The 16,543-nt window shown below is 37.0% G+C and overlaps 1 protein-coding gene across 2 annotated transcripts; it reads right to left on the bottom strand.

Moving 5' to 3' along the window:
* Positions 1 to 8,798: 8,798 nt before the first annotated feature.
* LOC110889866 (ATP-dependent RNA helicase-like protein DB10) lies at positions 8,799 to 14,698 on the bottom strand. Of its 2 annotated transcripts, XM_022137442.2 has the most exons (8): positions 14,545 to 14,698; positions 11,784 to 12,738; positions 11,600 to 11,668; positions 10,899 to 11,168; positions 10,470 to 10,820; positions 10,116 to 10,393; positions 9,458 to 10,044; positions 8,799 to 9,424 (listed from the first exon to the last, which is right to left on the bottom strand). In XM_022137442.2, the coding sequence occupies exons 2-8, from the start codon at positions 12,717 to 12,719 to the stop codon at positions 9,027 to 9,029; spliced, it is 2,889 nt and encodes a 962-aa protein (XP_021993134.1). In that variant the 5' UTR covers positions 12,720 to 12,738; positions 14,545 to 14,698; the 3' UTR covers positions 8,799 to 9,026. The 2 variants fall into 2 exon arrangements, with proteins under 2 accessions (XP_021993134.1, XP_021993133.1); XM_022137441.2 differs by having other exon boundaries at positions 8,799 to 10,044.
* Positions 14,699 to 16,543: the final 1,845 nt, after the last annotated feature.

Genomic DNA, 16,543 nt, shown 5'->3' with positions numbered 1-16,543 from the left:
TGTTCAAAAGTTATTTATAAAGGATTTTGAATTTGTTATTTGTTTCACTATTTTTCAGGTGATATTAGGAATTATTATTATTCCATATATAAATTAGCAACTTCCTTGTGCATTATGACTTGTACTCTATGCTTAGAGACTTTTTTTAAAAAAAAAATTAATTTTTCATTTTCAACCTTAAAGTTTTTTCTTTTACATTTTAACCCATTTGAAATTTTTACTTTTAACTCAAACTTTTTAATCTTTTGTAATTTAACACAACACTTTATTATTTACAACTTTGGCCCCTCTAACTTTTTATCTTTCGTAAGTTTTTCGTTTTACGTTTCGTTCTAAGTTTTGCGAGTTAACATGTCGTAGCGTGCATGTGAGGTTCAACGTTTTTGCTCTATTTTTTTATATTTGACAGACCCGTCGCAACGCGCCCATTTTTTCCCTTTTGAAAACTTCCCCGCAACGGGCGGGTCCTATATCGACTAAGTTATTATTTTGTACGGTTTACGTTTCTGGTTAATTTATTCGCATTAAGACACTGTAACGGGTGTGCATGGTTCGACGATTTTAGTCTCCTTTTCGTTCGGTGTAATTTTTACCATTTTTTCTATTTTATTTTTACGATGTTGAGAGTTGATGTCGTTGTGGCATTGGTGCTACCTGGCACGGTTTTACGAACGTTTTTAACCTACTAAATTTTTTACTAATATTTTGTTTCAGTTTACCCCTATACTTCCTTTACTTAAAAACTATTTTTTACGTGCATATTTTATGTACGGGTATGTGTAAATATGATTTGTTCTACATTCCGACGTAAACTTTTTTTTATAGACGAATCAGGTTAAATATAATACGTTTTCGTTTAAAGAAACCATTTTTACGTGCATATTTTTATGTACGTTTTGGTATAAATTCAAATTGTTCTACGTTTCGACGTAAACTTTTTTGGGAAATCATTTAGGTCAAATATAATATGTTTTCGTGTTTATTTTATGTATGTTTCCTAAAGTTGTTTTCGAACCGAGTGGAGTCAAATTATGGTTTCTTTTTCTCCCATTTTTCCGAAAGCTCTAATTAATCCATTTCGATTACATGTGCATATTTTCCTTCATACCCGTTACGTTTTCTATGTATGAGTTGGGTCACATATAATACGTTATGATTGTTCGAAATGAATTCCATTTACTTTACGTTTGATCCAATCACAATGCTTATACAGGTTACACTGAGTTCAACTGGATACGTCGAAATGTGTGTTTTCATATGGTTAATGCATCATATAACGTTTGGACTAATCCATTCAATGTTTACGATGTACCCGCGCCGCAACGCGGGCGGATCTTAACCCTAGTTTTGATTAAAGAGTAAGCTAATTTTACCCTACTCTCACCCTCTATTTTCAAAATTTTGTTGTCTTAACCCCCAACCCCACATAACCTATTAATCTTGGTTCTTCTGTCATTTTGTCGTTAATGAGAACGTTAGTGTATTGTGAAATGACATATTTACCTTTACTGCTATCTTAAAAACCCTAATTTTATTCTCACCTCACCAAAATTAATACATGAATCAGTTAGTGTATTGTGAAATGACCTCTTGATTAAATATTTGAAATTATGGAAATATATGGCTTATTTAGTGTTTGAGTGAGTTTTTAAAAGGTAAAAATGTTGGTTTAAGAGTAAAAGTGTACAAAAATATTATATAATTAATTGAGTTAACTGATTGATGTATTCAGCATAATTTTGATCCTGTAGGATAATTTTGTAAAATGTTCATGTAGAGTAATTTTGGTCTTGTAGGCTAATTATCAAAATTCCACTAACTCCCCACCCCCAAAAAACTGTAGAGTAATTTTGATCTTTTGTAACGTAATTTTGGTCTTATAGAATAATTATCAAAATTACACTAACCCTCCCCCCCCCTAAAAAAAAAAAGAAAACCCACCCAAACTAAAAGCTAAAAACTAAACCATAAAGCTAAAAACTACAAGATTAAAATTACTCTACAGGATCATTTTACAAAAGGGTCCTAATATTAACACATGGCAAATCCTTATTTACACATGGTGTATACGGGCCGTATACAGTTATACGGCCCGTATATAATAAAATAAAACTAACAAAGTCTGTGCCTTCAGACTTTGTCAGATTTTTTCATTCCATACGGGCCGTATAAATGTATACGGCCCGTATACACCATGTGTAAAGAATTTGGCTGGTCGTATACAATGGATACGAACAATGTATACGGGCCGTATAACTGTATACGGCCCGTATGAAAAGAAAATTAGATTTTACCCAAAGTATTTAATGGATTTAAGGTGTCAATCACACGAGACATTTTACAGTCGTTAGGTGGTCAAATCTTTCTAAAAGTAGAAAAAAATAAAACTTTAACAAGTAACAAAGATTGAAAAACAAAAAAACGTGTCGTGTGACTGTAATAAAAAGGAATGGTGAGGCATTTGATGAGAGTTGTAAGGAGAAGCGTTTTAATCACTTGTTTTCAACGGGGATGTAATGCAATGATTCTGCTAGTGGTCGGGCTTCCAATGCTTACACAGGGTGATAAACAACGCTGATATGAACCCAAACCAACTGCTTTGTCTTGAGTCGTCGGGAAAACTTTTCCTCAGGGGAGGGTGAGTAGTATTAGTCTGAGTCCATTGTGGTTTGTGAATGTTCCGAATCATCATAGAAGACGTGTCGGGTTCTGCTAGAAGAGTATAAGGATTTTGTTGGTTTGTTTCCAACTCTTCTGAAAGACAAGAATACAACGTTCATGTATCATAAGTAATGACCGATCTAAGGCAGGGAACCTGATTTAGATATACAAATTCATCACTGGTTTCTACAGCACAAGCACATACACAGTTTGTTGGAAGAACCCTACACGTCTTCTGCTAGTTACTCTTTTCTTCGATTTCAACAAATCTTTCAAGGTCTTAAGTGATGGACAATTGGTTAAAAGATGTAGAAGAGTTTGTGTAGAGATCTTTTACGTACAAATTTGCATCATCCTTACGGTTATAAATGAAGTATTAAAAGATGTTAGTTTCTTGACAATTGGTTTCTCGACAAATGAAGTATTATCTGTCACTGCTGCCTCTTCGGTTGGTAAAAGACATAGGATGGTTTCTAATACAGGCTCTTTTAGAGAAGCGTTGGGATTCAAGGGTTTATGAGTAAAAGATGTTAGTTTCTTGACAATATGGTTTCTCAACAAATGAAGTATTATCTGTCCTTGCTTTATTCTATTTAAACTATTAGAACGATCCGTGTTTTGTCATGTACATGCGTTTAATTCCCAACATCATTTGTTCATCATTGTTCTTGAAGATGAAGATGAAGAAACGAGAGTTTATTCTCATTAATCTATTAGAACGATCCTTGACTTGAATTGGTTCAATATCAACTCTTCTGAAAGACAAGAATACAACGTTCATGTATCACAAGGAATGACCGATCTAACGCAGGGAACCTGATTTAGATACACAAATTCATCACCGGTTTCTAAAGCACAAGCACATACACTGTTTGTTGGAAGAACCCTACACATCTTCTGCTAGTTACTCTTTTCTTCGATTTCAACAAATCTTTCAAGGTCTTAAGTGATGGACAATTGGTTAAAAGATGTAGAAGAGTTTGTGTAGATCATTGTCACGTACATGCGTTTAATTCCCAACATCATCTGTTGATCATTGTTCTTGAAGATGAAGATGAAGAAACGAGGGTTTATTCTCATTAATCTATTAGAACGATCCTTGACTTGAATTTGTGGATTTCGGTTGGATCAGAAAAACTTAACAAGAGAATCAACTAAAAAAATACAATTGATTACTCGGTCGAATAACCGGTCCGTTAAAGTTGAGCTTCCTGATGCAACTTTCACAGTGGAACCAATGTCCTACTACTACAATCCTTCCAACGCCTGATTCCGATACAACTCTCGATGTTGATGAGTGAAAGAGTTAACATTCAGATTCAGATTCAGGAAGCAGATGTTTATGAGTGAAAGAGTTAACATTTAGATTCAGATTCAGGAAGCAGATGTTTATTAGTGTTTTGAGAAACTAACAAGGTAAACCTGAATTTTCAAAATTTTAGATAACTCGCCATTCTCTTGCATCTGTATACGTTGATTGTGGATTTAAGTTGCAAGAATTGTGTCTGTCGCATGGACTCAGACTCATACTACTAGCAGAAGAACCCGACACGTCTTCTGTGATGATTCGAAACATTCACGAACCACAATGGACTCAGACTCATACTACTAGCAGAAGAACCCGACACGTCTTCTGTGATGATTCGAAACATTCCAAATCACTAGCAGAAGAACCCGACACGTCTTCTGTGATGATTCGAAACATTCCGAATCACTGCCGTTTTTTCTCTTCCGGTTACCAGGCCTATCATCTCCGTCTACGTTTGGTTTCAGCTACTGGAGTGAAATATTTGTTAGATACTTACTTGAATCGTTAGTAATGCTAGATGTCATTTTGGCTGAACCACAACTTATTACCATTTTTTACCATGTGTATATGGGTCGTATACTGTTTATACGGCCGTATACGAATGGTAAAAAATGTTTTTACCGATCGTATACTATGTATACGATGATTGTATATGGGTCGTATATTGTTATACGGCCCGTATACTATGGGTAAAAATGGTAAAAAATTGGTTTATTCTCTTTAATCCATTAGAACGATCCTTGTCTTGAGAACCTGATTCTAATTTAAACAATGGAATTGTGGATCAACAGAAATAACTGAAAATAACTCGCCATTCTCTTGCATCTGTATACGTTGATTGTGGATTTAAGTTCCGAATCACTAGCAGAAGAACCCGACACGTCTTCTGTGATGATTCGAAACATTCCGAATCACTGCCGTTTTTTCTCTTCCGGTTACCAGGCCTATCATCTCCGTCTACAACACAAGTTGTCATTCATAACAACTAAGCGTCTGGAGAAGAGTATGTTGATATAGGAGAGTTGATGCAATTTTACAAGCATTTTATCGTGTGTTGTAATTTTAATGAAGCAACACAAGTTCATCACCGGTTTCTACAACACAAGTTCATCACCGGTTTCTACAGCACAAGTTCATCACCGGTTTCTACAGCACAAGCACATACACAATCAGAAGAACCCGACACGCCCGGTGATTGTTGATACATGGAAAAACAAGGACCATTCACCTCTTTCAACCTACCAAAACACCAAAATCCGTACCGGTGATTGTTTATCCATACTATTCTTCATAGCCCTATTCCCACTCACAAGTTGTTGATACTGAGCTTCCTGATACATATCGTTCGTAAGAAACCTTTCGTGCACTGAACCTTCAGTTGTGTACTCTTCAATCTTCTTGTTTTATTATCACGAAAGTACTGAACAACCGAGATAGACACAATAACAATGGTCTATTTGCTTCGTCCACTAGAACTATTTGTGTATGCATTCTTTTGGTAGTTAACAACGCTAATTAGAAAAAAATCTGTAAAATTAATCATATCGATTGCTATAACAGGATGGATGTGACACACACAGCTAGATAAGCTGTCACAGTTGTCAAGACTGTTTGTCGAGTTTCCAATGCTCACACAGGGTGATAAACAACGCTGATACGAACATATGTGTTTCGAAATAGGCTTTGTTCTTGGTTTAATGAAGTTACACGTAACATCTACTTATATTGAGATTTAAACACTGCCCGCCTCAACTGAGATAACGGACATCCATCAAGCTCAAAAAGAAAACTTGTGTTTCCCATAGTCACAAAAGATTGCGGTTTGTATTTCGCATAGCCACCGTTTCCGTAATAAAAAACGGTTGCGGTTTGTATTTCGCATAGCCACCGTTTCCGTAGTAAAAAACGGTTGGGTTTGCACATTCAATCTTCAATACTTCATTAAAATACCACTAGTAGAAGAACCCGACACGTCTTCATGTTACGGAGAATGTTCTACAAATTGAAGGAAAAGGAAAAGATTTGTTGAAATCGAATTTGACAACTATGACAGCTTATTAAAAGTAACAATCACCTCCAATCATTTCCTGGTCAAATCACACACTATAAAGTTTAAAGTTCTCGTGTGTTGTAGTTTGGAAAGATGACCGAACAGAGATCTGAATAACAAACTGTGGAGAACTTGTTTGTGTCAGGTTCTTCTGCTAGTTACTTGATCAACGGACTGATCGGTAACGTTACTCTACTTGTGCTCCGATTTAAGCGGCGTGTTCCGATCAACGTTGTTTAAAGGTGATGAAGAGTTTAGAAACCCTAGAATGATGGTGCTTTTACGGGAAAAAACGTGATAATTGAAAAACATCAATCTATACGGCCCGTATACATTTGCTAAACATCAAAAACCTCAGAAATAAATCCATTGAGCCGTATACTTTTTATAAATCGTATACACTGGTATACGGCTCGTATAACTATATACGGGCCGTATATAATAAAACAAAAAAAACATTCTCTGCGCATTTTCCTATTCAAAAACATTCTATACGGGCCGTATATTTTGTATACGGCCCGTATACACTAGGGATGTGAAAATAAGATCTAGGGGGTGTGGGAATAAGGGGAGCCTTACAAAATTACTCTACAAAATATCAAAATTACTTTACAGGATCATTTGTAGAGTAATTTTGAATTGTATGTTGTTTGATAAACTTGCAGGGTAATTTTGATTCACTTGTAAAAAGAATTTTAATACAGAGTAATTTTGATACACTTGTAGAGTAATTTTGATAATTACCCTACAAACAAGAACAAAATTAGTCTACAAGAACATTTTACAAAATTCCTCTACAAAAGATCAAAATTACTCTACAGGATCATTTTACAAAATTACTCTACAAGATCATTTGTAGAGTAATTTTGAATTGTATGTTGTTTGATAAACTTGCAGGGCAATTTTGATTCACTTGTAAAAGTAAATTTGATGCAGAGTAATTTTGATACACTTGTAAAGTAATTTTGATAATTGCCCTACAAGAACAAAATTACTCTACAATAACATTTTACAAGAGTAATTTTGATAATTACTCATAATTACAAAAATGACACCATGCTTTTTTATTTTTTCCTTCAATTCGTATGTTTTGTACGTTAAGTTTATTTGTATTTGATCTTTATCCTTTTGTATTATAGTATTTATGATACTCATATCGATTTTACCTATTTGGTATTCATATCGTATTGGTACTCGCACCGGTTTTACCTATTTGGTACTTGTATTGTATGGTACTAGTGCCGAGTTTACCTATTTAGTACTTGTACGAGTGATAAAAAAATAAAATAAAAACAAAATGGTACCAAATTGGGTACCGTACCGAAATACCCGTACCAATACTCATACTCGTACCCATGCCGTACCAATATATTCGATACGGTATTTGGTACTCAGTTTTGTTCAAATTTAGTACAGGTATTTTCGGTACAAGTACGGATATGGATACAGTACCAATCTCATCCCTACTTTAGGATTAGGGTCAGCTACCCCTGCTCTATTCCATGTGAAAACTTTAAAGATATTGAAAAATATTAGTGTTGTTGCCCTTTCATTCTGATCAGCCACCATATGTGAAAATTTAAGCCCTTTAACGCCCACATCAACAATATTCACATACAAATGACATTATCATGTCCAATCACTTGGGTTTACAATCACACCCACAGTGAGTCATAATATTAAGCATTTATATATGTATTGGTCATAGATGTCACTTATACAGGCGTTCCTCACATTGGGCATTAGAGCATTCACATCCCCTAATATTTAACTAAAAAATCATACTTTTTAAACTTTATCTCATTTTAAAAATCTTTCCACATCTCATCTTTTATCTTTATCTTATTCACAAACACTTGTTTTATTATATTTCTCATTTTTATACACTTACATAAATTTGATAAAGAATGAATGGTACCTTTTTAGATATAAAAAAGTTAGTGTAGAACCTTTTGCTATAATTTAGGTTTTTTTTTAAAGGTTATAATTTAGGGTTGGGGGTAGAGAAGTGATGAATGGGTTAAAGTGATTTTTAGTAGTTTAAAAAAAAAAAAATTAAAGATGGAGGATGTGAAGATGGATGGATGGGATGGGAAGACTCTTCCATGCTTTCATTTCAGTCGTAGCTTGCTACTCTAAATCACCTAGCGTAGATTTTGTAACATATAATTAGTATGCTATATGTAGATACTAAAATATCTAAAACGGTAAATAAAGGGGATTGAATATATGTGATTAATTTGTCATATGTGCCTAGGGATAAGCATCTGGTACCAAGTACCGGTACTGAATTATTTTCGATACCGATTCAGTACCCACTTTTCTTGTTTTCGGTGCCAGTACGATACATAAAGTTTACCGATTTTTATCTTCAAATATTTGTACCGGTACCGATATCCACTTTTGACAATTTTTTTCAGTACCATTACTGAGCTTATCCCTATATCAAAGGTTTATTGGATTGGAGGGTATGATTTCTATTTACAAGGTTCTCCGTTGGTGCTTGATGATGGTACCTCATTCGTGGAAGTGGTTGGTTGGGCACTAGGAGGTTGTTAGTTGGAGTTGTAGTTGGTTTTCTGTTTAGCAGTTAACTTACAACCCTAAACCAATGTCCATAGATGACTAAATACCTTCACTTGAGGAGGAAACTCGGGTAATACTAAGCTACAAGCCCATTGGTTAGTGGCAGTTCACTTAATATTGGTTTTCATGTTTTTTTTTAATGGCAACTATCAGAAAGCCAATTCGTTTAAAGAAAAGACATAAGATTGGTACTTGAATTGAACTAATGCTTATGGGTGAAAACAAACAGTTAAATCATACACAACAACTCTCCTAATCAAGTATTATCTTCTGATGAATATAAAAATGAAATTCTATATTTAAACGTAAAATAACATTTCAAACCAACCAGTCGACAAAAATGACACCCAGAGAGAGCCTAGCCATACCTGATGTCTAATCTTCAGCAGCAGAAAAATAAATAAACTTACAGTGTATCGTTTACGGTTCCGCAATTTGATTTACCGCAACGCTACTCTCAGGCTGTTGCATGACCCCCGGTTCAGAATTTAGACCAGCAACAGGCACGTCTGGTGCTTTCTGATCAAATTTAGATTCACGCCGTCTTTCGCGCCTTACAGGTGTGCGACTCCTGCTCCGGCTGCGTGACCAACTACGGCTACGGCTCCGGCTGCGTGACCAGCTACGGCTCCGGCTCCGGCTGTAACTCCTGCTCCGGCTTCGGCTTCGGCTATAGCTTCTTCCCCTGCTACGATCACCATCTCTTCTGTTATCAAATCGCCCTCTGCCACGCCCACCACGGGAATCCTTGAATCTATCATTCCTATCCCAACCGCCATCCGGCCCACCAAAACCAACACCTCTAGGTCCACCACGACCTCCAAAGTTGCCGTCCCTCCCTCCACTGCGACCTCCAAAGTTGCCGTCCCTCCCTCCACCGCGACCTCCAAAGTTGCCGTCCCTCCCTCCACCGCGACCTCCAAAGTTGCCACCATCTCTCATTCCACCACGACCACCAAACCCATCATCCCTCTGGCCACCTCTACCTCCAAAGCCACCACGACCACTTAAACCATCATCCCTTGGGCCACCAAATCTACCATCCCGCATGTCACCTCCACCAGGAACACCACCACCACCACGGCCACCAAAACCCCCATCCCTTGAATCAAAACCACGACCCCTAAAACCACCATCCCTCATGCCACCACGACCACCACTAGAATCCCAGCGCCCGCCACCACCTCCAGAATCAAAGCGGCTCATTCCACCCCGGTCCTTCCCAAATCCAGGCGCCCCACGTGTCGCAATCTCTCGCACCTGATTTGGCACAGGCTGATTAGCTCCCTCGAGAACTTTAATAAGATCAGCAGCGTGTTTCCAATCCTGTTCAGAAAAGAAAGTGTAAGCCACCCCTTTTGCCCCTGCCCTTCCCGTCCGCCCTATTCGGTGGACATAGTCCTCCACACCGTTCGGGAAATCATAATTAATCACCACCCTGCAAACACCATAAAAAGTCAGAATCTACTAATGTATTTTTTTGCCAATTTACTTTTAGTGGAGTCTGACCTGACGTCCTTGATGTCAAGGCCACGTGCAGCAACATCAGTAGCAACTAATATCGGGGACTTTCCAGAACGGAACTGATTGAGAACAAAGTCTCGCTCACCCTGAGACTTGTCTCCGTGAATGGCAGCAGCCCCGAAATTACGACTAATACTACGTGTAAGCTGATCACATAATTTTTTAGTTGAACAGAAAATAATAATTTTGGAACCCCTTTCTTCAGATCTCAGAATCTGCTCCACACGCCTCTGCTTCTCCATTTGAGGGACCACTTCCACATACTACAACATCACATGTCAAGCTGTTAGCTAGGGCCTACGAGTAAATATATCCAGTATATACGCCACACTGCGTTACCTGTGTAATAGACTTGTTTGCAGCAAGCTCATCTGCATTGCCAATGTTGACCTGAACAGGATTGACCAGAAGATCACCAGCTATTTTCCTCACTTCTTTGGGCCAAGTGGCAGTATACATTAGCGTCTGCCTTCGAGGAGGTATTTCATTAACAATCTTCCTTATTTGAGGTTCGAAACCCATATCAAGCATTCTATCAGCCTCATCAAGCACAAGAAGAGAAACTTGACGAAAGTCAACCTTCCTCATTTCAAGTATATCATTTAGTCGACCCGGAGTTGCTACCACAATATCCGCTCCTCGTTCTAATTCCTTCAGTTGTGGTCCCTTAGGAGCCCCACCATACAAACACTGAACCACATTCACACCCATTAGCAAATATATACGCAAATAAGAAAAGGAAGATAATCATAATAACTGAAAACTCACTGTGCAAGAGATTCTGATGGATCGGCCAAACTTGATGGCCTCATCTTGTATTTGAGTAGCAAGTTCTCTAGTGGGAGCTAAAACAACGACTGTGGGCCCATTTTGGGGATTGTTGTTACAATGTCTAAGCAGCATGAACGCAGGAATCAGATAGCCTAACGTTTTACCAGAACCTGTCTTTGCAATTGCCACTATGTCCCTGTTTTGTAGAGCAATAGGCCATGTTTGTGCTTGAATAGGTGTAGGCGAAGCAAAACCAGCAGCATATATCTGAAACAAAATCATATTAATTAACTCTCTAGATTAACAAATATGTTTTTATGGATTGTCAAGCATTTTGCAGAATGTTAAAAAACCTAGAACTGAAAAGATGATTAAAATTGGAAAAAAAGTTAACTAAATAAAGATCGATAGATATAGAGTTGCTTACTGAAGCAACTCGAAGCAAGAAAAGGTGCAATTATGACAAATGAGGCAGAGCCAACATCAGAATTTGCAGCCTAACTCAGAATAAATTGGTGGCAGCGTACGACATGTGCTCCTTTTCTGGAACAGATATCGCACCTGCGTTAAGTCAAACGTATTAATCCTAGAATCAAAATTAAGAAGAAACAAAAGACGCTAAACATACATGATATAAAACTCTAGCACATAACCAAAGATATTTGAACAAAATGTAATAGCCGATGAGAATGACTTACCTCTCTCAATAACTCTGGAGGGAATCCAGTGGACTCAAATGACATGAATGGAGCTGGAACATTATCACCCTATGGAATTAAACGAAGATAGTAACCCATATCAAGATTCCGTTATATCTCTTACAATAAACAGTCAGCATGAAACATTATCATGAACATATTAAAGTCAAGTCAGTAAACAAACCGTTGCTGTGACGTCATGTTTTTTACGGTAAACTTCAACAGATGATAGAGCCATAGCATCTGGAGGGCCCATTACTGCTGGATTTGCCATCATCATAGAGTTATTCATATATGGGGGGCCGCCAGTAGCTTGCCCATACATGTTATGCGAGGTGGGTCCACCAGGCTGAGTTCTTGCCATTGGAATTGCTGCAAGCTTGGGTTGATGAGGGGACATAGCAGGCACACCATTTTTAGCATTAAAATACTGATCATTCCCACCTCTTCCAGGTAGATTATCCGCAAAGCTCATATTCGATCCTACCGGTGGAACATTTGGCTGCTGACCCATTTGATTCTGAAAATTTGGTCCATGTTGCTGATAGTCAACACCGCTCTGCTGCAACTGACCAAATGGCGATGGTTGTTGCATGTTGAACTGAGAGCCACCATATTGTGTAGGGGGTGCTTGAACGGAATTAACATCTGAAGGTTGATTTTGAACATGTGAATGCTGAGGTGGCTGCATCATATTGGGTGGCCTCTGTTGGTACCCCATGTAATGCATCGGTTGATTATGTGTATACTGGTAGCCCTGTGACTGTTCCATATTAATACTCTGGTATGATTGAGGTATGTTATTACCTTGCTGAGGTGGCATTTGTTCTGGTGTAGAAAACATTTGAGGTGCTTGTTGACCAGGAATACCATTTGGCTGTTCTGACATAGTACCCGGTGCAGACACGGGTTTAGATGCAGAGGGCACAGAAGGTGGGCCTGATGGCACCGGTGGCGGCACAGCAGTAGGTTTCTCATACTGAGTGATGTTAGTTTCAGGGTTCCAATAGTACATCACACCTGAGCTCCCATCGATTAAACCCTTCCAGGGTTCAGGCAAAGTTGGATCAGGTGGAGCATAACGAGGACCCGAAGAATCAGAGGCCCCCTCAGCAGTCATTGTTTATAGGAGTTCAAATCTGATTAAAAAAGATGGATATATGTTAGCTCTTTTTCTGTAACAAACATTATGAGCAGTGCATTAAGTATGTATTAATAGAAAATAAGATCAAAAGTTATTTACAAGGAACATTATATAATTAAACCCCTCTGTAAAACCATGTATGACAGTACCATCTTAACCAAATTCACCTGTTTTCCTGATATTCCTGTGTTATATATCCTAAGTAGCCAAAGGCACAACGCACTCAAAGTGCAAAGAGCTCACATGTGGTCTAGGTGCAGATAACATGCACAACCGAGACAAAACAGAGAGCAATAGATATATATTATACACACACACACACATATAGAGAGAGAAAGAGACACGCGCGCATACATAAAAACATAATAGACATGGAAAATTAATACTTTAATACTATTCTACATAAAAATAAAAACAAATCTAATATACCAAGAAATACCATCCAACTTAAGCACAGAATTTATAATAAATAACAATAAACACAATAAGTAAATAATTAAATATTAGTTTTACCTTACATTAACACGCTAATGTCTTGTAAAAGTTGCAACAACAACAACAATAATAATAATAATAATAATAATAGTAATTAATATCTTTCTTTAAAAGTAGATATTTAAGAAAAAAACTGAAACCGCTAATCCGTCTAAAGTCACAGCTAAACACGTTTCTCTCTCCTCATTGTCTTTATCTACAACTTTGTTTCTAGCTTTTGAATATTCGTTTCCATCTTTTGAATCTCCTTCATTCACGCCCCTCACATGCGCTTGATAAAATTTGTCGCGTTGCGTGTGTTCAAGGCGCCTAGGCATCATCTCACCTGAGTTAGCTGGCATTTGACTATATAGATTGGTTCTAAAAGCCAATGGGCATATAATGAAGGAAAGATCTTAAGAATCCAAACAAATGCTATTATAAACATATACATAACAGCCACTGGTCATATTGGTTGAAGTGGTTTTAGCATCTGTTGTCAAAAGCCCTACAGACGTGCACCGAAGCCCTCAGGCGAGGCCGGGGGCAAGGGAAACGCCTTGTTACCAACCAGGCACTGCGGCGACCTTCGAGTGAGATTCCAGCCATAATCTAGTTAGATTCCGGTCACATCCTGAATATTCTGGGAAAACGCTACAAAATCTTGGTGAACTGATCTGAAACATCCAAATATGGTCTGGAACCATCCTAACTTAGCTCTAAACAAGCCTAAGACATGTCTAACACCCCAAAAAAATGATACTCGAGCCCTCGTTCACCCTTTCCGCCTTACACCTTTCACAACTATGGTTTTAGCTAAACAACTAAACAACCCACTAGACAGCAAAATATAGAACATTTGAAAATACAATCATTAAACTTGAACGTAAAATACCGATTTCAGCTCAAGTATTGCATCAACTTCAGCTCTACATTGACAAGGACTTTAAAACACACCTTCTTTAGCTCAAGATATACTTTTGGTAAAAAAAAAAAAAAAAAAAGATTCTGATTGAAAATCCAAAAGTGAAATTTGTAAAGTCTTATAGCCATGACCGAACAGTTAACACTGAAAGAAATATCACATCATGTGTTCAATCTTCATCAAAGGTATGTTATAACATGTAACATAATTTATTTTTACAGTTAATATATACAAACAAACACACCACATAATCAACAGTTATCACATACATGTATCTCGTTCAGTAAACAGAAAACACTCAGTGAGCTATAGAATCGATGTGCATCGATTAAACATAGGGGTTGAAACAACACCTTATGATAGTAATGAAATTAAAGGCATTGGTGGTGGAAATTTGGTTACCTTCGTTAGAATCGATCTCCTGAAGGAAGAATCTGCAGAGCGGTGGTTGAATTTTGACGTTTAGGGTTTGGTGCTCGCAACTAGGGTTGATAGGGGGTGTTTGGATGGCTGATGATGGTGACGATAATATTGACCGATCATCATTATTATAGCACACAAAACATCAAATACCCCTAATCATACAAAACCGAATAGAGTTAAAAAGTAAAAAACGCGTTAACATTTTCTTAACTATTTATTCATATAAAATTACCTTACAAATGATCTTTTAGGGTAATTCTGATATTGTAGAGTAATTTTGTAAAATGCTTTTGTAGGGTAATTTTGTAAAATGTTCTAGTAGGCTAATTTTGATAATTTTGTAGAGTATCATAATTACGCTACAAATGATCTTGTATGTAATTTTGATCTTATAAGATAATTTTAATCTTGTAGGGTAATATTGTAGAATATCATAATTACTCTATAAGTGTATCGAAATTACTCTATTATAGTATAGTCAATGACCTTAGTTTCTTGTACAAAAATAACATGTTATTTTTGTTGTAAAATAAGTATAGATTTTTGTTAGGTTCAAATAACAACTTAAAAGAAATAATTCAAATTCCGATTTTTGTTTATGGGTTAAACCGTAACATATTTGGTTTTTATCACTAAAGTTACATACTTATATGAATGATTTGTTTTGCTACTTCAGTTATAAAAGTTTAAAAACAAAAAAGAAGAAATGATAGCTTCAAACTCGCCACCTAAACAAAGGTATTTTCTTCTAAGGTTCTTAGATTTTGTCATCTTTTAATTATCAGCTTTTGGCCATTGCCACCCCCAACTAATACTTTGACACCCGGCACCTCCAACTTGACTTTTAGTTTGTACCGGCACCACTTTGTTAACTCATTACTAACAAGGTTAGTTTCTAATCATACGTGTCACAACCTAGCTTATGTGGACACGGTGACATGGCGAATTCATGGCACTATATCTCTATATAAAAACCTTGCATTGCTCATAACAATGATCTAAACCTAAGCAATGAACACAGAGACATTGAAGGTATAAGAATGAAGCCCTAATCTCTCGTATTCAAGGTAAGAATGTGTGTGATGTGGCTGGGTTTTTACATAAGAATGCAGAAGACTTTGTGGATTAGTGTTACCACAAGGAAACATACATGAAGATTTATGACTTCACAATCCCTCCATTGCCTAGTGAAAAGTATTGGCCCAAGATTGATTATCCAATGGATCAACCTCCAATAAAAGTTGCTCCTGGTAGGCCTAAGAAGAACAGAAAGAAAGACCCTCGTGAGGATCCAAAAAGGCCAAGAAAATTAACTAAGCATGGGGTTATAATAACATGTGGCATTTGTGGAGCAAGAGGTCATAATAAGAGAAAATGTAGTGAAAAGGGAAACATGAATGCAGATGGATATTTATGACGTTTAGTGTTTTATCTCAGTTGTTTTATATGTCAAATTATGCTAAGTAGTGTATTTTTGTTGGATGCAGCTAAACCTGGATCAAAAAGACAAAAGGGGAACAAAAAGAACAAAAGGTTAACTCAGCAGTCAACCCAACAATCAACTAAGCAGTCAACCCAACAGACCACTCAAAGAGGAAGTAAACAGTCAACTAAAAGAGGAAGACCACGAGGGAAGGGCAACATTGAAGGTTATACTTAGTTGGTCAAAGTTTGACTTGTGTTCGGACAATTTGATGTTTTGTATTGCCTGTTTTGGACAAGAATCATTTAGGCTTAATGTTATGTAGTGACTCTATGTTATGACTTAATGTTTTATGTAATGTTTTAGTAAATTAATGTATTAGCAGGGGTATTTTGGTAATTATACAGCAGTGCATATTAGTTTTGGTGTTGCAGGGGTATTTTGGTAATTATACAACAATGCATATTAGTTTTGATGCTGCAGGGGTATTTTGGTAATAATACAGTTGTGCATATTAGTTTGATGCTGCGGAGGTATTTTGGTAAATATACAGAT

The sequence above is a fragment of the Helianthus annuus genome, chromosome 5, assembly GCF_002127325.2.
Source record: "Helianthus annuus cultivar XRQ/B chromosome 5, HanXRQr2.0-SUNRISE, whole genome shotgun sequence".
Taxonomy (NCBI): domain Eukaryota; kingdom Viridiplantae; phylum Streptophyta; class Magnoliopsida; order Asterales; family Asteraceae; genus Helianthus; species Helianthus annuus.
This window is presented reverse-complemented; position numbering and strand designations above follow the sequence as displayed.